General features: G+C 40.1%; 5 protein-coding genes across 8 annotated transcripts; 2 read left to right on the top strand and 3 right to left on the bottom strand.

Annotated features, from left to right (window-relative positions):
• Positions 1-240: 240 nt before the first annotated feature.
• Positions 241-7,464, bottom strand: LOC135653296 (uncharacterized). 4 transcript variants are annotated; one of them, XM_065175124.1, is made up of 4 exons: positions 7,220-7,464; positions 3,612-4,683; positions 879-1,212; positions 241-476 (listed from the first exon to the last, which is right to left on the bottom strand). In XM_065175124.1, exons 2-4 carry the CDS (start codon positions 4,657-4,659, stop codon positions 461-463), a joined length of 1,398 nt encoding a protein of 465 aa, XP_065031196.1. In that variant the 5' UTR covers positions 4,660-4,683; positions 7,220-7,464; the 3' UTR covers positions 241-460. The 4 variants fall into 4 exon arrangements, with proteins under 4 accessions (XP_065031196.1, XP_065031198.1, XP_065031194.1 ...); XM_065175126.1 differs by having other exon boundaries at positions 3,612-4,668; XM_065175122.1 differs by lacking the exon at positions 241-476 and having other exon boundaries at positions 694-1,212; positions 7,220-7,358.
• Positions 7,465-7,840: 376 nt separating this feature from the next.
• On the top strand, positions 7,841-9,465 carry LOC135652542 (protein EXORDIUM-like 7). The gene has a single exon (XM_065173538.1). The coding sequence runs from the start codon at positions 8,341-8,343 to the stop codon at positions 9,379-9,381; it is 1,041 nt and encodes a 346-aa protein (XP_065029610.1). The 5' UTR covers positions 7,841-8,340; the 3' UTR covers positions 9,382-9,465.
• Positions 9,466-11,724: 2,259 nt separating this feature from the next.
• Positions 11,725-12,291, bottom strand: LOC135653365 (uncharacterized). Its single transcript, XM_065175273.1, has one exon. It carries the CDS (start codon positions 12,203-12,205, stop codon positions 11,912-11,914), a length of 294 nt encoding a protein of 97 aa, XP_065031345.1. The 5' UTR covers positions 12,206-12,291; the 3' UTR covers positions 11,725-11,911.
• Positions 12,292-12,590: 299 nt separating this feature from the next.
• Positions 12,591-15,025, top strand: LOC103970591 (E3 ubiquitin-protein ligase CSU1-like). Its single transcript, XM_009384419.3, has 3 exons — positions 12,591-12,938; positions 14,557-14,777; positions 14,887-15,025. The coding sequence occupies exons 1-3, from the start codon at positions 12,700-12,702 to the stop codon at positions 14,904-14,906; spliced, it is 480 nt and encodes a 159-aa protein (XP_009382694.1). The 5' UTR covers positions 12,591-12,699; the 3' UTR covers positions 14,907-15,025.
• Positions 14,749-18,403, bottom strand: LOC103970592 (myosin-2). The gene is made up of 6 exons (XM_009384421.3): positions 17,971-18,403; positions 17,055-17,184; positions 16,620-16,766; positions 16,381-16,541; positions 15,816-16,028; positions 14,749-15,453 (listed from the first exon to the last, which is right to left on the bottom strand). Exons 1-6 carry the CDS (start codon positions 18,373-18,375, stop codon positions 15,094-15,096), a joined length of 1,416 nt encoding a protein of 471 aa, XP_009382696.1. The 5' UTR covers positions 18,376-18,403; the 3' UTR covers positions 14,749-15,093.
• Between the last annotated feature and the right edge of the window lie 1,174 nt (positions 18,404-19,577).

Raw genomic sequence — 19,577 nt, 5'->3', positions numbered from 1 at the left:
ATGTACTAAGTATGGTAATTTCACCTTCTGTATCTGCTCAATCTCATTTACCTTATTTTTTTCACGGCACTGCACTATAAAAGATCTGCAAAAGTAAGACATGATCTGCTCTTTCACCTCTTTTGTGTCTGCTCTTTCACATCTTCTAAACTGAGCATAGACTTTGACTGGAAAGCTGATCTATGGTTTCATGCAGGCAGGGTTAGCCAGAGGTTGGAATATACAACAATACCGATCATGTAAAGAGAAGAATGCCAGCTTTATATTCTTCGCAACTGATGCATTGTATTCGAGGTCGTTGTTGGTAAATTAAATCAGCTCTACACTTTAATCTCAGGGATTTGGAGAGACATACATGCTGATAGGTCATTGCACATTTGGGCCAATGACTGCAGGAGTTGAACTCTTGGCAGAGTTTGTGAAGTCACAAGGCCAATAAAGGATGCCTAAATATCAGAAGTTATGAAGACTGACTCCTGCAAAAAACAACAGCTCAGAATACCAGCTAAATTAGAGAAACAGACATTTGAACCAAGTAAATTATAAATTATTCAATTACAACAACATGTACTAATTCTAAACAAAGACCAGCTAAATGTGATCCAACTCGGGAACTTTTAGTTTGTGTTATTCAATCATTTACATTGCTTAAGCAAGATAGTAGATAGCATAAAAACTAGCCAAAAAAAAAAGTTTCTTATCAAGAAAATCTAATTAAGAGAACAAATGTAAGATCGCCTTTGATATTCTCTTTTCAAGGAACTTGATATGCATGTATTTAGGAATCTATCAATGTGCATGTAGAGATTAAAAAAAAGAATTGTGAGTGCAAGGTTATTTAACCAATATCTGGCATGTCCAGGTTCAATAAACTTAACTCCATATCTTGCTGAGAAGCTGCCCAACCAGGCTCATAAGCTTCGAGGAAGCCAAGCTTCGCCTTGTTAGGAAGGTCATGTGGATGAACAAATGGAACACCAGGAGGCCATCCAATCTCCATTCTTATATTCCCACATGGGCTGTCCATTGATAGCATGTGGCCCTCACACTCCTTAAGATTACAAAACCTGAGTTTTATGCCCTTCTTTTCAGCAATATCTTGAACACGCTCCTTGAGGACCCTCTGAGCCTCCAGACGTAGTTTCTTAGAAGGAGGCAAAGGCTTGCACCTCGTCTTGTCCTTCTTACTCTTTATATGAGGTTTCATGGATGCTACATAAAAATCTAATTTTAATGACCAGGCAAGTGAATTACGGCATAGAAACTAATTTAACCAAGTTATAACAGCGTAACATAAAAGACAACCGAATAAAGAAAAGCAGAACAGGCAGCTACATTCAGTTTTACGGTTTACCCATAGGCATTATTATATAACACCATTAGAAAGAACGAAGTGTGTGAGATAACAAATTGGCAACATAGGATGAATTTAATGATTAAAAAAAGTAAAAAAATAATGTTAGCACAAGAAATACTCACTATGTTTCAGCTAGCTGCTGCATAGATTATATCCTGATCTACTCATTCTAAAAAGAAGGAAGACCAATAAAAGAGAAGTTTTCTTTCATTAAAAAGAAAAATAACAAACATATGGGATTTGGCACTTCATATCGTGTGCATCGTACTTAGGCTATAAAAGATCTCAGTACCTTAGTTTGCCTTTAGCCTTTAAATTTTATTATGAAGTTCTGCAAGATCTTGAGGTCCATTTGTTGCTCTGATGAATATAAAACAATGATCTTTAAGGCTTCATTTGTTGAAGATTTGGCATTGTTTTAATCCACAAAATAAGCCGGAAATAACCATAACTACGAGAGGTTCCAAAGATCTATCTTCACACTACCTAAAGCATCATTATAGCACCCTAAATCTCTAGGGGTTCAGAAGAAACATACATATTCTACACTTCATACATGACCTTCAGTTTATATCACTAAACAACTCACCTAAATTATGACAGCCACAAAAGGGCGTCCATCTTACCTTTAATATGAAAGCCTTCATTATACATTGCTTTATTCAAAGTAGGAACTCTGATCAATTTAAACTACACAAAACTCAAAAATTTTCTAAATAGCAATGACTTAGAAGGAAGTTCTGCGTCATAGAGTCCAAGGAGAGCCTGAACTTTTCTTCTTATTTTTTGTCAGGCTGTTCACCTTCTCAAACGACGCATTTTATTTCCTTCCTTATCACTTTGTGTAATGAACTTCTTTTTTCCTAATCAAGAGAGTCCAAGAACTCAAAAAACCAAGCTTTAACTGTGGACCTCATTAGAATCAGCTCCCTTACACACTACCTTGGAAAGCAATGGGAGCCATAGAGCAGGATAACTAGAGATCTTTTTGGGTTGGATCAGAAGTTGGGGTTCAGTATTCGGTTTAGTGTTCAACCTCAGCCAACCTGAAGTTGCAGCCTACCCAACCTTACAAGCTATTTACTTGAAATACAGAGCAGCACTTGCATCTGCTCCAGAGTTCCATATAGCATAATATGTATGTATGTATATGAATATATGAAAGAAGATTCAGGACCCATCACTTTGTGTGGTCAAGTTTCCTGATCTCATAAAGGTTCCCACATTTTTTATTTCAGTCATAAGCAACAAGAAAGATCATAACAAAAGTTCATGTAGTCCATCCAAAAACGGTAGGGTGGCTCTATTAGAGCCCATTGGTAGATAGGATGTCTAGAAAAGTGAAAAGAACAAATAACAAATTGTCTTTATATGAGGTTTCCCTTCATAATACATTCCCTGATTCATTTTTTTCATTACAGGTCAACTAGAACCTTTTGAAAGTCAACAAGTTAAGAAAATTCAAATTACAGTGTTTTCTTTGTCAAGAGAGAGGTCGTTGGAAAATTGTATATGGGTCTACAAGTGTTTCACAGGCTATCAGCAAACAGTCACATTGTCGACCGGCTGTTGCTGGCCATCAAATAATGAGAAGTTAACAATTGCCAGTGGTCGGCATACAGTTAAGCGGTGAGAACAGGCAACTGATACATGATTAATAGCTGAATAACAATTGCTGACAGATTGTAACCAATAATTATCTAAAATGGTGGATTGCTATAACCCGTAGACCATAGTTGTGACCCATAGATAACCCGATGCAGGTTTAGCAAACTTTAGATGACATTCACCCTAACATTCAGAGATCATCAAAGGGAAAAAAAATCAACTATATACTTCAGGTGAAAATGTGCTTTTCCATTTTGATGAGTTCCAGAAACAGACAACAAAAGAAAATGGAACTGCCACATCATTCTAGCGGATAGAGCAAGTAAAGGGAAACATACTCATAACAGGCAAAGTGAGATTTAGAAGAACACACAGCCAACCACTATCATAAGATTCAACAAGTTAAAAAGATCTGTAAAAGCCAGAATATAAAGAAAAGACAGTGTGAACAGATGCACAGGCACACGAACGGATATTCAGATGTGCATGCTAAACACAAACATTTTCTAGAGCATCTTCCTATGTGTCTGAAATGTACGGATAATACATGTATATATGAAGCTATGTATAAGCCACAACAATATAAATCATAGTAAAGATATTCTTCAAAAAAATGTTAAAGAGTAGTACTAGAATGATGAGTTACCATCTTGGCCAGGTTGAAACGTGTAGCTGGGATAATTAAGTTTAGCGAATTGATCAGTAGAGTGTGACCTCTGCATAAAGTCATCCACCGGTATAGGAATCTGGAATTGTGCTTCAACTCCATGACCAGCTGCTCTCATCTCTGAACAGCTAAGACTTGCCATGGATCTAGGCATGAGCTTGAAAGCCAAAGAGCATCTTCCATACATGTTACTTTGCAAATTGCCCATCTCTACCCTAAGCATGGCAGGGCTCACATAACCCGCAGTTGCCTGGTAAAGTGCAAGTCCAGGATAAATAATTGCATCTTGAGGGCCAAGATCTCCATCAACAAGGATCCAACGTCCATGGAAGTCTTTTATATGCAATCCTGCCATATCTGACTTGACAAGAGTAATTAAGGCCTTATCAACTTGATGCTCATGATCTGGGAACATGACCAGCTGTCCATCTTCCTGTGCTGTCAAATTGTGGTTTTGTGCTCCTTGGAATGATGGTCTTGAATGACAGCATACTGAAAGAACTGAGGAGGATATCTCCCTACTTCTCAAAGGCATGTTATCAAGTATTTCAGCAAATGAAAAGCTGCGCAAATTTAAAGAAAAGCTGATAGCATCCAATACATCTCGGGCAGCCTTGCCAAGAACTGCAAATATGTCAGGCAAGCCAGCTGGAGGAAATTCCATTGAACCATGAGGCTCTGCTGCAGTAAGACCAGGCCTGTAATCATATGTTTCTTGCCACAGTTGAGGGTCCGCATAATATCCAGATGTCTTGCACCACTCACGGGTTTCATTTGTATGAACCATATCAGCAGGAGGGTACGCACGCTGATGAAAAAACAAACGCGCAGATTCCAGACCAGATCTTAAAAGAGCACTGTCTCCAGGAGATAACTCAATGATAGCAGCAGAATACTGAGCAAAGGATTGTGTTAGTGTTGATACAGAGATCTTGTAAGAGTCTGGAGGAAGACCTTCAGAGGCTACAAGATCAGCGAGCCTTACACGACCAAGAGATGGAAGAACACTCCCTACCACGGGACCCATTCAAGATACCTAAAAGTGAAAAATCTGCATAGTCAAATGAGAAGCAAGTCATGATATAAATCATTGAAACTTGTAGACCCTCACATTGGTGAGAACCTCACACTGGGTTTGTCCTTATGAACCTAGTTGCTTCATGTAAATTACCTTGTCTAGCAAAGATAAGTAGCAATACAATGCATAGAGATTTATATCTTAGAATTTTGCACCAAAAGGACTTAAATAAAATCAAATTTCTCAAAACGCAACAATGATGTGCAAGTAGTTGTGCAGGGGAAATATCAGCAAAATATACCACACAAATCAAAGGTCAACAGTCCCAACATTTTTATTTTAACAACTGCATAACTTCACCTAGTTTAGTGGCAAAATTTCCTAGTACCAGCAATGCATTACTATAAGAACTGAGTTTACTAGATCTTGCAGTCTAACTACTGTACAAAATAAATACATATATTAAAAAGTTGTACCCAGTGCACGACTCCAGTCAATACAAGATCTGGCGAGAGTCAACATATGCAGCCTTAAAAGATTATTTTCATCACTATAACTCAGGTAAGGATAAATTTAACTAATGGTGGTAAAAGGAAACATCACCGATGCTGATCCAAACCTAGATAAAAAAGGTGAAGGATTACTTTATGCACTGTTAGAAGTGCAAAACTACATAAGATCTCATGAACATAGATCATAACCACTTTCATTATAGGACTAGATCATCACATTAAAGTGATGTGAAACATCTCCACCACCCAAGTGTCTCAAAGTGCAAAAGGTGGATCAGGAGGTTATCTGTAAATGGCTCATCACATGTTTGGATGTGGTGAATAATAGGAAAAGGATTTTCACATTGTTCCGGACCAATGAGTTAGTACAAATTCTAAAAATTAGCTTAGCAACTTGGAAAATCACAACACTACTAAGGAAAGTGTTAAAAGTGATAGAGAAAAAGATTAGAAGAAAAATTAACACAATTTGTTATAGAAAATTAAGTCAGAAGGGAAAAAAGTAAAGAAATTGATAATACTATATTTTAAGTTTATTATACTAAAAAAAGTTTTACATAGAATGGTGTGAGGTTGTTGTACATAAGGATCTTAAGGACAATATTGTAGAGCTGAGAATATAATTAAAATTATAAAATTAAATTAGGAGAAGAGATTTTAAATGCTATTAGTGCTTATGCACCTCAAATTTGACTGGTTGATTAAACAAAAGAGAATTTTGAAAAAAATTAAGGAAATTATTCAATAAATATCAACGATTGAAAAACCTATAATTGTAGGGTATCTAGATGATATGTAGGAAGAGGACATGAAGAATTTAAACGAGAACAATAGTTGCTTTCAATATGGAAAAGGAATGAAGAGGACAGGATGGTTTTGACATACTCATCTATCATATCCACAATACTCATCTCTATTTCTATGGCATCGAACTGGTATTTATTGGTCCCGGCATGAATTGGCACATGGACAGCGCAATTTCAGGTGGCCCAAATGCTGTACAGGGCTTTACTACTTGGTAAGTCCGGTTTTTTTTATTTTTAAAGTTTTATTTCTCAAGACTAATAATCCAACTTAAAAGATGCTAGCTAACTTAGCTAGTGAAGACTTTGACAATCATCGTAAGATCCTAAAGCTTGAATTTCGTCTTCACCATTTAGTCTTTGAAAAAAAGAAGAGGACAAAATCCAACTCACATCCCTCTTGCCCATGAATAGAAACTTTTGTTGAAGATGAACCATGAAACATGCTTACAATGAGTTGATATGTCCTTTAATAGGCAAGCGGCTTTACAAGTAGGCGTCTTGTTCTAAAGATAAAAGATGCATGGATTATTCTACCATAAATTCTTACCTAAACAAAGCTTTATTTGACTAATCCGATCTGGAAAATGCCTAAAATAAGGAAGATTAAAGATTTTTCATTTAATGTCATAAGATATCTTATTGCTACTCCTTAGTAAGCAACTTCTAATTATCTACAATAGCTACCAAACAATACCTATTACAAATATTATAAACATCACCATTTATTTCACTTGGAGTTGCATAAAGAAATAGTATTACAAACAATACCACCCTTCATCTTTACATGCTAAATGTTTGTGTTCATCAAAGAAACATCAAAATTTAAACGCATTATTCTAGCCACAATCTAACACTCATATATCTGAAACTGTGCGACTCTAAAAAAATTGCCAAAGGCCATTGGTTTTTGAACACTACCAAACACAAACCGAACCGATCAACATCAAATTCCAACTATGCGATAAAATAATACCTAAAAAAGTATTTGAGTATGCATACTTAACCATTTAACTGAAACCCATTTAGCAAAACCCACGACAAAGTATAATATCCCATTTAGTTTCCTCGTGTCCCATCCCGATCATCCGCATTCAAGAACAACTAACCAAGAGATCAAGCGTACCACGGCAGAAGAAGCACATGTAAGATAGCACGATAAATCACGAAAGGGGAAGCCGTCGGATCAGACCAAGGCAAAGATTCAAAATCAAGGGAACAGAGAGGGGGAATAAACGGGGGAGGAGATCGGACCGTCTTCATGGAAGGCAGGCGAGAAATACTGGGACCCGTAGGGCGCGTTCTTAATCGGGCGTAATCGCCGCCACCGTCGGTGGAGGCGCCGAAGCTGCACCGGAAGCCACGGCCAGTGGGGGCGGACCAGCGGTGGGGCGGCCAGGCGAGGCGCGTCACCCGCCACGGCCGGTCCAAGCGCGGCGACGGCGATGGAGGCGGCGGTGGTGAAGGAAACGCTTCTTTTACTTTTAAGCTGCGCAATGGCCGTGGAGATTTTTCATTCGAGTTGGTTTTCTTTTCTTCATCTTGTTTTCGTTTCGTTTCGTTTCGTTTTCGTTAATTTCGTCTTCATAGTTTATTTACTATTATGCCCCCTAAACTTTCTATCTATCTATTATTGAATTGTATTTACTAATCAAAACCTTTACTCATTTGCTTATAATCAAAATAAAATTGATTTTAATTATTTTTTATCTTTCCTCTCTCTCTCTCTCTCTCTCTCTCTCTCTCTCTCTCTAAGATAATGACATCTGGGAAAGATGGATGCTACATATGAACTCTCACTTCATTTATCTTGCAGCCATTGCCTCATATACAACTGGGACTCATCTTTATGCCCAGTCTGTATCTACTGCATGCTTACAATCACACCATGAATGCTAATCATTCTCAGTTCTCTTTGCATTCCTGCTCCTGAATTCTTTGCCTCCTCATAACTCTCCGACACTGTGTTCCATGATTTCTGCACCATAAGAAGAACAAGTGGGCAGTACTTACCATACTTTGGATCTCACACAAAGCACTAAGCAGCAGGGTCAGACCTCGACTCTTCGACTCTGTATCTTTGACCACCTTCTTTTTCCTCCATAACAATACCTTTCCTTAGAGCCCAAAAGAGGATGCAGTGATTTCGAAGCTTTTGCAGACACCATCCATTGCTGCTGATATAATAGCATTACTGCTGCAGAGAATGCCCTCTTCTTTATTGGTGGCGTAAACATCCAAAAGCCTCGTTCTTAACACCCTTAAATGGTGTTTATATTAGAGAGATGATGGCAAAAGTGAGAGTAGTCATCATTGGGTTCCTCGCAGCATGATTCAAAATGTAGAGGCAAAGGTGATTCAAACCGGTTAAAGACATGGCCTCCTGCACAGACCATATGGTGGTGGAAAAGATGAGCAGGCTGTGTCTTCTCCTCCTCGCATTCTCTTGCGTCGTAGCTGCGGCGGCCTTCTCATGGCAGCGCCATCACCCACACCGACCTGACCGTTTGGCGGCCTCCTCGGAGCTGGTGGACGTCGCATACCACATGGGTCCTGTCCTCGCCTCCCCCGCCAACATCTACACCATATGGTATGGCCACTGGGAGGCGGCTCCGCAAGGCATCATCAGGGACTTCCTGCTTTCCCTCTCCTCCCCTTCTCCTTCCCCTTCCATCGCCGAGTGGTGGCGCACCGTCCGCCTCTACGCCGACCAGACCGGCTCCAACGTCACCGGCAGCTTCGTGCTGGCCGGCGAGGTGCACGACTCGGCCTACTCGCACGGGGCCACCCTGTCCCGCCTGGCTATCCAGTCCATTATCCGGTCCGCCGTCGCCGCGCACCCGCAGCGGCTGCCGCTGGACCCGCACGGCGGGCTCTACCTGGTTCTGACCTCGCCCGACGTCCGGGTGGAGGACTTCTGCAGGGAGGTGTGCGGCTTCCACTACTTCACCTTCCCGGAGATCGTCGGCGTGACGGTGCCGTACGCATGGGTCGGGCACAGCGGCTCGCAGTGCCCGGGGATGTGCGCGTACCCCTTCGCGCTGCCGGACTACATGGGAGGGGCCAGCAACGCCAACGGCAGCGGCGGTGGCATCCAGGTGTTGGGAGCGCCCAACGGGGACGTCGGGGCCGATGGCATGGTGAGTGTGATAGCGCACGAGCTGGCGGAGATGTCGAGCAACCCGCTGATCAATGCATGGTATGCGGGCAGTGACCCGGCGGCTCCAACGGAGATCGCCGACCTCTGCATCGGGGTTTATGGATCAGGAGGAGGAGGAGGGTACGTGGGGAGCGTGTTCAAGAGCTCGGAAGGGGAGAGCTACAATTTGAATGGCGTGAAGGGGAGGAGGTTTCTCGTGCAGTGGGTGTGGAATCCTGTGAAGAAGAGTTGTTTTGGCCCAAATGCCATTGATTGAAGTGAAGGGGAGGTGTAATTTGGGTTGAGAGAATGGCTTCAATTCCTCTTTGAGGTACTCTGCTAAAAGAGTTCTTTCCTTTGATTTGGTTTTATCTTGAATTCTAATAACAACATTAATTTCAAGTTAATATCATAACATAAAAATGTCTTGTGTAAAGGTTACATGATATGAGAAATACACAGATAAACACACAAACACCTACTGGAAAAAAAATATGTATTATCCTTCAAGTGAATCCAATTTTTTGTTGTTAATCTAAGATTGCACACAATAAGGAGGGTTGCCAAAAAATAAAAGAAAAATAATAGGATACCATGGCAAAGGTATGAAGGAAAAGTTGAGGATGCTTTGGAGATAATGGTAGTCAATGTTGAAGCTGTGAAGGAGATAAGTTGACACTTATGACTACATGTGATACTTTCTGGAGTGATAGGAGGGGATATATAGATTATCAACACATTTAAGGATAAGCTAAAGCAAAATGAAGAGAAAACAAGGATATACCATGCAAACAAGAAAACAGAACTTAAACAACAGGAAACAAGGATTGTATAGATTGAAACATCTTGTGCATTACAAAATGCCATGGTAAAGTAGATCAATATTTGCTTCTAGGAACTTCCATGCCATCTTGCAGTACAGAAAGTAAAACCATTTGAGGCCACAATTTAGTCCATTGCATGTGTTATAACATAGATTTTAATCATATCATAAGCTCTCAGACTGAAGTGTAATCCAGTGTTGCTTAATGTCATGTGCATTCTGCTGTCTAATATGGATATAAGGCCTCAAAGAGTCTGACTGATGCATTTGCAACTTGAGGACACAAACAACTTGAAGAATATTTCTCCCATTGGACTGACTATAAGACAAAAACAAGTTTCTTCTACAAAGCCTGCAAAAAAAAAATATTTGTACTGCAAGCAGAGAAAAATAAGTCCTGAAAAATGATATTTTCATATTCACCAGTACATGATTACTAAAATAAATATTATAAGGTTTGCTACAGCAGCAGCACTTCGAGGTATGAGTCCATTTCAAAACTCATTAAAATGCCCACAAGATTATCCTGTACTCTAAAGATTCCAACTTGAGGACCATTACTACACATGAGGATAAAAAACGTACTTTTGAGGGTATTACAGAACAGCCTCGAAGAATATTTCTCCCATTGAACTATAAGACACAATTTTCTTTTCGCACCAACTCTTTAACTATACATAGCACTTAAGCACCCGAAGCAAGCCTGTAAAAAGAATATTTGAACTGCAAGCGAACGACAAAGTTCAGTCCTGAAAACTAATGTATTCTAAAAGAAATTATGAAGTTTGCTACAGCAGCAGCACTTCAAGTTATGAATCCGTTTCAAAACCCACTATAACACCCACATGCTACAGCAGCACTTCAAGTCTCTGGTGACCCAAAGAGAACTTCCAAAGGTAATCACCAATTTTACATGATGAAAAATTTGCGAACCAATAGTTTTTTCCTAACATTCATGATGAAGACAAGGAAATGGCAGTATCCACCTACTAAACACTTAGCAAAAATGTAATTTTACCAACAGATCATGTTCAATCAAACAGAACCGCAGGACCCAGTTGCTCTATCTTAATGCTAGTTCTCCAATGACAACCTACTACTTGCTTCTCTAGAAAAATGATAACATTATGATGATATACCAAATTTATGTTTACAAAAGTAATTGTCAAACCGATAAACCTTGACAGACTCACCAAGTTTATTAAACTAACAAAGTTTGATATGTTCACTCTAATGTCCAACAACACTCACTTAACTAATTATCAAATGCCATCAAGCCAATGTAACTTTGCATGATTTACCATAACATCCTATTAGGACAACAATGTTGTCTATTGAAAAGTTTCTTCTTTGGAAGTACCTCCTGATGGGAATCAGCTATGCCTGATTATTGGTGAACCATATCTAAAAATCAAACATGGGAACTCTTAAGGATGGGATTGTTTTTTTACTAGGCAAAGTCACTGTTGGCAGATATGTTCATGAATAAACCAATAGTGATAACTAAGTTATCCATTTGATTTGGAAAAAAGAAAGATCCATAGCTAAATAAAAAGAAGTAGGAAAATTGCAGAACTATAATCTCTTGATCTAATTTATTCGATGAGGTTGGGTTTTGGTCCCATCAGGTTCAACGCTCATGTCATAGGAGGTTAGGCTAATACCAAAGAAGTAATATTCCGATAAGGTATAGGACCTACATTTCAATTTCACTGACACAAAAGACAGAAGCTACAGCAAATTCAAATAAGAGTATTAACACCATGAGATGCATCAAGAACACAAACAAACGAAATCTGTACCAACATAGCCAAACGAAAAATTAAAGCGCAGAAAACCACAAATTTACAATGTCCAACTGCCCAAGAGAATCGGAACATCTTACTGGTATGGCAAAGGGCTGCATCACTGAAAGTTCGAAGCTTTCTTACACAAGTAAAGCCATAAATACTCGAGAAGATTGCTTCTTGGAAGTATCGCTCAGCTAGAAGACGATGCGGAACTGAGGGGCGTCCGTCCCAACAGCGGGGATGATCTCCCACCGGCACGGCTCGAGCTCGTCGGAGACGGGGCAGTAGCCAGCGAGAGTCATCCTGTCGCCGGACGCCGCCACCGAGCCGAACTCGAACACCGTCACGTCTCCCGGTCGCCGCACGTCCACCGCCCCGTTCATTCCCGGTACCTCCTCGGATGCAACCTCTGGCTTCTTGCCAGTGTCGCCCTTCGTCACCGACGACGGAGACGCACCCTTCCCCTTCCACCAGGATAGCACCCCCATGTACCCTGTCGAGAGAAGGGACTCGATAGCGCTAGGGTTTTGCGACGACCCTCTCGAATCGAACCGGTCCGTTCGAGGCGAGCGATCCTTATCGGAAAGGGAAACGCGCGTCTTGATTAATTGGGGGGGGACAAACCAGAGGGGAAACGAGAATCGTAACTGTGTCTATGAACAATGCTTTCCCACTCATTTCGATTTGCCACCGACTTTACCTGTGAGGTCTCACTGCAGGGCTGAAACGGGTCCCACCTGGGACCCACTTGAGGGACAACAGGCGGCAACCTCCTTGCAGCAACACCGTTATATATATGCGACACCGACACGAACTCCGTTATATATATATATATGTTGCCGTTATTGTCTCGTCCCTTCCCATTTCTTCTTGAGTTCGAAAGCTACGGGAGTGCGTCGGTACTTCTCCACCGTGATCTAGGGTTTGGATTAGGTTTTGGTTTTGCGTATTTTTGTTCGATCAAGGCGGGGACGGAACAGAGATGCCGCAGCGGCACTCGAAGAACAACAATTACCTTGCATTCTTCACCCACGAGGAGAAGCTCAAGCTCGGATACGGCACGCAGCGGGAGCGGCTCGGCAGGGACTCCATCGGGCCCTTTGACCCTTGTTGCCTCTGCATCAAGCACCTCATCCACCCTCTTTTCTGCCAGAAGGGGCACCTCTTGTGCAATGAGTGTATCCTTGAGTGCCTCCTTACCCAGAAGAAGGACATCGAGAGGTGTGTTCGTCTCTTCCAAATCCCCGTTTCGTTATGTGATTGAAGATGCCTATATAAAGATGACTCTTTGAACGTTTTGATGCGGAGTGATTTAGTCGACTTGACCTGGATTTGTCAATTGAATACCGTCAATGGTAGTTATTTAAGATCCCTTGCTAGTTTGATAACTTGGTAGCTGATCTTGAAGAATATACATCCAGAATATGCAAGTTGGTGGCATATTTTGGGTTAAGTGTTTGTATATTGTCTGATTTCAGCTTAAATTTTTGTTGTTGGACTCAGCAATGATTCCCTCTAAGAGCTTAATTCGGTAGTCAGGTGTTGGCTCTGATGGTAAAAGATCTCAAAGAATACATATCGATGAAGGAAATTTATTTTTTTATTGCTAGGGATTGGTAACTTGAATTTGGAAATGCATAAATATTAGAATTCAGGTTTTTTTTCGGCCAGAAGACAACATATATTGGCTCTTTGGTTAGAGATTGAGTAGCAATGTTTCTGAATATTTTTCTTGTTTTTTTAAATATAAGTCAATTTTGATAGGGGTGCGAGGGATTGTCCGCTTTGGGTGAGTGTGATCGAACTCACACGGTTTTGCCCTTTCGGAGCCACAGAGCTCCAAAAGGCGCCTCTAAACGGGAGGAGTTTGCCCGTCTAGCCCAGTGGTAGACAGGTATTGTCTGCTTTGGGTGATCGAAACCCTCACGGTTTTGTCCCTTCGGAGATATTGGAGCCTTCCGAAAGGCAACTCTGAGGGTAAGGGAGGCACGGCTGTCTTATGAGCCCTTTACTCCCCCACTCCTCAACCGATGTGGGATTAAGTTGGCCCTATCAACTTTCTCGATACTATTTTTAAGATCCCTTTCGTTTCATATTCATCCATTAATATGCCCCTTGGGTTTCTGAGCTTGTTATAAAAAAATCAAAATTAATCTTATTTTTCATTTCATATGCATTACACATTCTTTCTGATGTGATAAATTTTAGTGTGTGATTCTGTGATTGGACTTAAAGCTTTCCAAGACTCTTTATCAATGGACTCCTAACTCAAACAAAATGCAGAGTTCCTAAATCATATAATGATTTATAAGCTAGGGGATTACACATGATGAAATTTCATGCTAAAGTGCAAAATTGGAGCAGCTGTTATTTGCAATATATCACTTTGTCTCTTTAGAATTATTGGAAAAAAAGAAGAGAAAATTTCAAAGATAATGATGGATTTTTTTCATTGAGAAGTGTGATTTTCTTTTCTACTGAATGAATGCTATATAAGTACCATCACTTTGGTTGGAATTTTCACTAATAGTGAATTTTTTGGTGTTAGTAATCTTTAGATATCTAGTCAAGCTTGATCTCTAGAGAGGAGTTTATTCTTTTTATTTACTCTATCATTCAGTTTGTATGTTTGAATTAATGTTGCAGAAGAAGATTTGCCCTTTTTTTTTCCGTTTCAGTATCTTTTCAAGAATTTTTTTTATTATGCTTGAAGGTTTGCCATTAGTTCTTAGCTGTCCACAAAGTTTGTTTGGTCTGCAACAAGGAATGCTAGGACAGGAACCTAGTTTGCATGGAGAAAGGAGGTGCTGGATTTGCCTGACATGGGGATCATTTGCAGGCGGATTGCGGAAACCAGCCACCAAAACTTGAAGATGAGAAGGGAATTGCATCATGATATTTCTCATGAGATTATTACCAGTGCAGTTAATTTTCGTGTCTGGAATCTTGATCATATAGATTACAAGTCTCATAAGTCGAGTCGCAGCATCGACCAGCAAATCAAAGCCAATGCATTGGGCTCCCGTCAATATTGGATAAACAACAACACAATTTTATCTGGTATAAAATTTTATGTCGCAATATATACATCTCTCTCTCTCTCTCTCTCTCTCTCTCTAGTCCACTTACCTAACCCTCTGATAATTTGACCTCACCATTTTGGGTACAGGAGCAATCTCTTCACACTAAGAACATCAAGAAAAGCAAGGCATATATACATGCAACATACACATATGATGATGATGATGTTCTAGAGACGAGACAAACAAATAAGGAAGAGGTTTCCTCGAAGATAAGCAGCATTCAGGTTTCTCCTCAAACCACCATCCTGGCACTTGCTATGCCAAGAAGAGTTGCTTGGTATACTTCATTTGCATCATCTTGCACTGGCTATGCACAACCATTTTCTCCATGAAGCAAAACGAGCTTTAAGTTTACGACGGTTCATGCTGGCACCCAATTGCTCTGATTTCCCTTCAACCAGTGCCCCAGCATCATCGTGGAAGACTTGCCTGTGCTGACCAAACTCTATCGTGAGTTGGATCGCCCCATTACGAGTGCTATCATTGTCTCTCACAGGCATGACAGTAGAAGCATTGACGGGTTTGGCTACTGTGACTGCTGGCGTCTTATCTTCAGCTTCATAGTGGTGATTAATTCGTGCTGCTATCTGCTGTCGAGGCCGGTTTGTCATTTCTTCAAGAATAAAGCTTTTTCTTGCACCAGCAAAGTTCATCTGCATAAAGAGTACAGCAATCATTATTACTGCTCATGATCTTTTTCATTTGATGTGTTAAACAATATAGACAAATGTTTACATGGTTTCTATTGACAATTAAAGATGGTTATTCACATGAGAAATTCGTAGATCACATCTTCTCACAAGGTTTGAGAGGCTATGATGTATGTAACTGACTTTATACTTCCATTGCAAGGCTTCAACTATGTCTAGAAGAAACACTTATCATGATCTGCAACTATGTCTAACAAGGAAGCTTAAACTAAACATGAAACATATCCAGGAAAGTTTCGAATTAGAACCTTCACAACATCTACTTCCTTCATCACAGTTCATAATATAGTAAGAAAGAAAGTGACCTGCAAAGAGATCAATTGTTTCTGCCAAGTCCTTTCCATAGATTTCATTTTCGACTCGTATTCTGACCACCTCATCTCATACTCTCGAAGCTGCTGTTTCAGAACAGCATTCTCCTCTTCTTTGTCTCTCAGTGCTGCTTCTGCCTTACACACCTGACTCTGAAATTGAGCTAAAACAGAGGGGTCCAACTGAGGATGCTCACTCTCAGTGTCCTGCAAGTCAAATCCATCCAATTAAACCCTTAAATATAAAGCACCTTGAAAGTTTTTAACAGGGAGCACAATATGAGTTACTATTTCTGGATCTTTATCAAAATATACCGCTTAATCGATCTCGATAAAACATGAGGCATTATTACTAGTTACACTTCTAGATACTTACTAAAGAGAAATATTAATAGAAAAGGAAACCAGGGCCGATTCCCATGTCGAAACCAAGTCACCCAGGTTGATATTTATGGGATGAAATTTTTGAAACAACAATGAACATCCAGCCAAGTTGTTATTTGAACACACAGTTTCATTGTTAGAAATCAGTGACAAGCTATAAAAATGGAACAAATACCTTCACAAGTTCTGGAGAATCCCTTGCTGACCCTCCTTTGATTAGTTGAACATGACTGACCATTGACACCTCCCTTTTCTTCAAATAAGTATGACCAGACTTTAACACCTCAATTTTCTTTAAAGCAGTAAAATGGTTCCTCGCCAGCCGACCACGGATAACTGCGGATGAGTCAAAATACAACGTCAGAGCAAATGCCAACGAACAAATAATGCACTTGAAATCTATGAATAAATTACCAGACTGCAAAAATATAATGTCCTTCCGCTGGTTATTAAAAACAGTCCTAGCAAAACACCGCCTCAAATGCTGTTGGATAAGTATAGCTGCCCTCCATCTCTTCTTCAAGACCTCAAAATTATGCCTTGTGCTTTCACCTCGTACGACTGTCGACGACACAAGCATCCAATAAAACATTTAAGGTCAGTGGAGCTTTTTTCAAGACACAAAAATGGTGTCTGTTTTCAACACAAAAGAAAGGAACATTGCTCTAAGATCCAATTTAACTATAAAAAAAAACACCAAATACTTTAATTTGAATATCTTAGAGGAGATAAGTGTAGATATAGTATTTTCATATTACTCGATTATCTAATGTGACACGAGACTGCTTAAAAATACATAAGACTCCTCGAAAACAAAACCCAGAAGTTCTTCTGTCACTATGCACGTACATGATTGCAACACGGTTGCTCCTTTCTTCAGCTGTTGATAGTAAGAACAAGCTCGGAAACCACGAAAGCTTTTTTGAACCCAGATAATTCCCTGCGAAGTCTGATTTCTATCGTCTTCCATTCCGGAAACCTGTGAAAATAATGTAAAAGGTAAAGCCGAAAGCTAAAGATGCCAGAAGAAAAAAGGATCTCCGATAAAGGAACCCAGAATTAATCAGAAGAACAAGATGTCTTAAAATTCGATCTCTGATAAAGGAACCCAGAATTAATCAGAAGAACAAGATGTCTTAAAATTCAATGTCAATTTTCAGAGAATGACTAATTGCAGACAAGATTTCCTGCACAAAATTAAAACTAATTTAATAGGAGTACATACCATGTTCGATTATGTGATTTGTGTCAAGTTTTATTAAGTATGCATACATCCTGTCTGTGCATTACATCCAAGTTCACTCGCTAATAATCTACAATCTATTTGGCTCGATAGAATGCGATAAACAAACGTTCACTGACGATAAATATGAAGAAAGGAAAGTTCCGAAACACATAAAATATTTGGTCATATGTTCCAAATTACATGGAGCTATGTCTAAATAAGTTTTTCTTTCACAGTGAGAACCTCAGGGAACAAAAATTTCTTCAGTACAAACCACATTATATATTTAATTATATAGCAGCCGAAGAGTTTATGTAACAATATAAAGTTTTCGGTCAATGTGATTGGAATTGCAGGGATAAGTCAAACTGCATCTTAAAAACAAAAAACACAAGTTGAATCTTTTCAAATCATTTTAAGAGCTTGAAAATTTGCCTGCGAGGATGTAAATTGACTATAAGTTGGCTCACCAGGCAAAATTTGCACAGAATACTGTAATCAAGTATGCAAGTTAAGAACTATTAGTAAATTGATTATTACCTCATTCATGGAATACTTGATGACACCACCAACTGCTGGCGGCAAGGAGAAAGCAGGTGAATCTGACCCATCATCGATCTGCACTCTCTTTTCATACCTCACCAGGTCTGGGGTTTTGAGGCATGGCGATTCTGCCAGTTGCTCCACATCCCTCTCATTCTTTCGTGTCTGTTCGTCTTCCTCGTCTTCGCCTTCCACGGAGTTGCTCAACAAGCTTCTGGGTGCACCTCTTTCGAGATTAAGGTGCACGGGCAATGGCCTTCTCCAACTGGGCAGGCGTCCCCTGGAGGTTGGCCGGAGAGGCAAAGCGGGTGGCAGATCCTTAGGCCGCTCATCCCTCTGCCTGATCTCATCCAGAAATATCTCCAGCGAGCTCCGATTGACCATTACGCTAGCTGAAAACATGATCGAAACCCCCACCCCCCCCACCCCTGATCTACGGATATACAACACCAGAAGCTAAACTCCCCCGATCTAAAACCGTAAGAAACAGAGTTCTATCCTACAATTCTGAAGTCAAAAAAAGACCTTTGTCCATAAAGATCAGGATGAAGCAGAAAAAACACAGCACTTCAGCAGTTCAGGGGCATAGTACCCGATCAGAACCTGATGCTGAATCCTCTTCAAGAACGATGACAAGAGGAAAGAAGTGGCTGCGATCCAAAAATCCAAGATCCAACCTCCCTTTTAACGTCCATGGAGGAGCGTCAGGGGGTCCGAATCGCTCCCTTCCAAGCAAAGAATTAGGGTTTGCTCCGCCAAACATTCAAATTTCCGGACCCAGTCAACGCACGCTCTGACCTCCAACCTTTCAAAAGAGCATCGAAAACTAAAAACCCTTGTCCTTCAGAAAAATAACAAATAAACCCCTGCGTGCACCGCTGGCTTCCTATCATAGATGGCACCTTCTGTAAATAAACGACACATTATGGCATGTTTCACAACCCGACGCTTTTGCGAACGTTGGGTGCGGAGGAGCGTCAGCAGCGCCTCCAAAGGCAAGCCTAACTGAAATGGCTGTCCATCATAGATGGCACCTTTGGTAAATAAATGAAAATTTATGGCACGTTTCACGATGAGGCCCCTTTGCGAACGCAAGCGTGCGGAGTGTTGGCGGCGCCTCCAACGACAAGACTAAATGAAATGACCAAACTGTCCCTCAAATGAAATCATGTCAAATTAGGCTACTAAACTGAAATGTAGCTTTGTTTAGATTAATCTAATATGTTGATTAAGAGGAAATTAGGAGCTCTTCCTGATTGGGTTTAAGATGGCAATTCGTCCACCATTTTATGTGCTTTCAAGTATTTCCTTTAGATGTTGATCGATTGCATTGAAATTTTGAGTTGGACTAGATATGATAGCTCATCATCAAAAATAAATACTTCATCAAGTTTTAGAGTTTTATGTGAGGTAAATATAGCATTGATGCACCTAATATCCAGCAAATTTGTATCTTATTTTAATTCATTCTCGTAAAAAAGTAGGTCGATAATGTGTTCGATAATAAATCAATATTTTTATTTTTTATTATGATAAATAATTTATTTGTATAGGGTTTTGTGTTTACTTTGTGCTTCGAGATAAGGGTTTCTTAATGCTAGAAC

Source organism: Musa acuminata, chromosome BXJ3-11, assembly GCF_036884655.1.
Source record: "Musa acuminata AAA Group cultivar baxijiao chromosome BXJ3-11, Cavendish_Baxijiao_AAA, whole genome shotgun sequence".
Lineage (NCBI taxonomy): Eukaryota > Viridiplantae > Streptophyta > Magnoliopsida > Zingiberales > Musaceae > Musa > Musa acuminata.
This window is presented reverse-complemented; position numbering and strand designations above follow the sequence as displayed.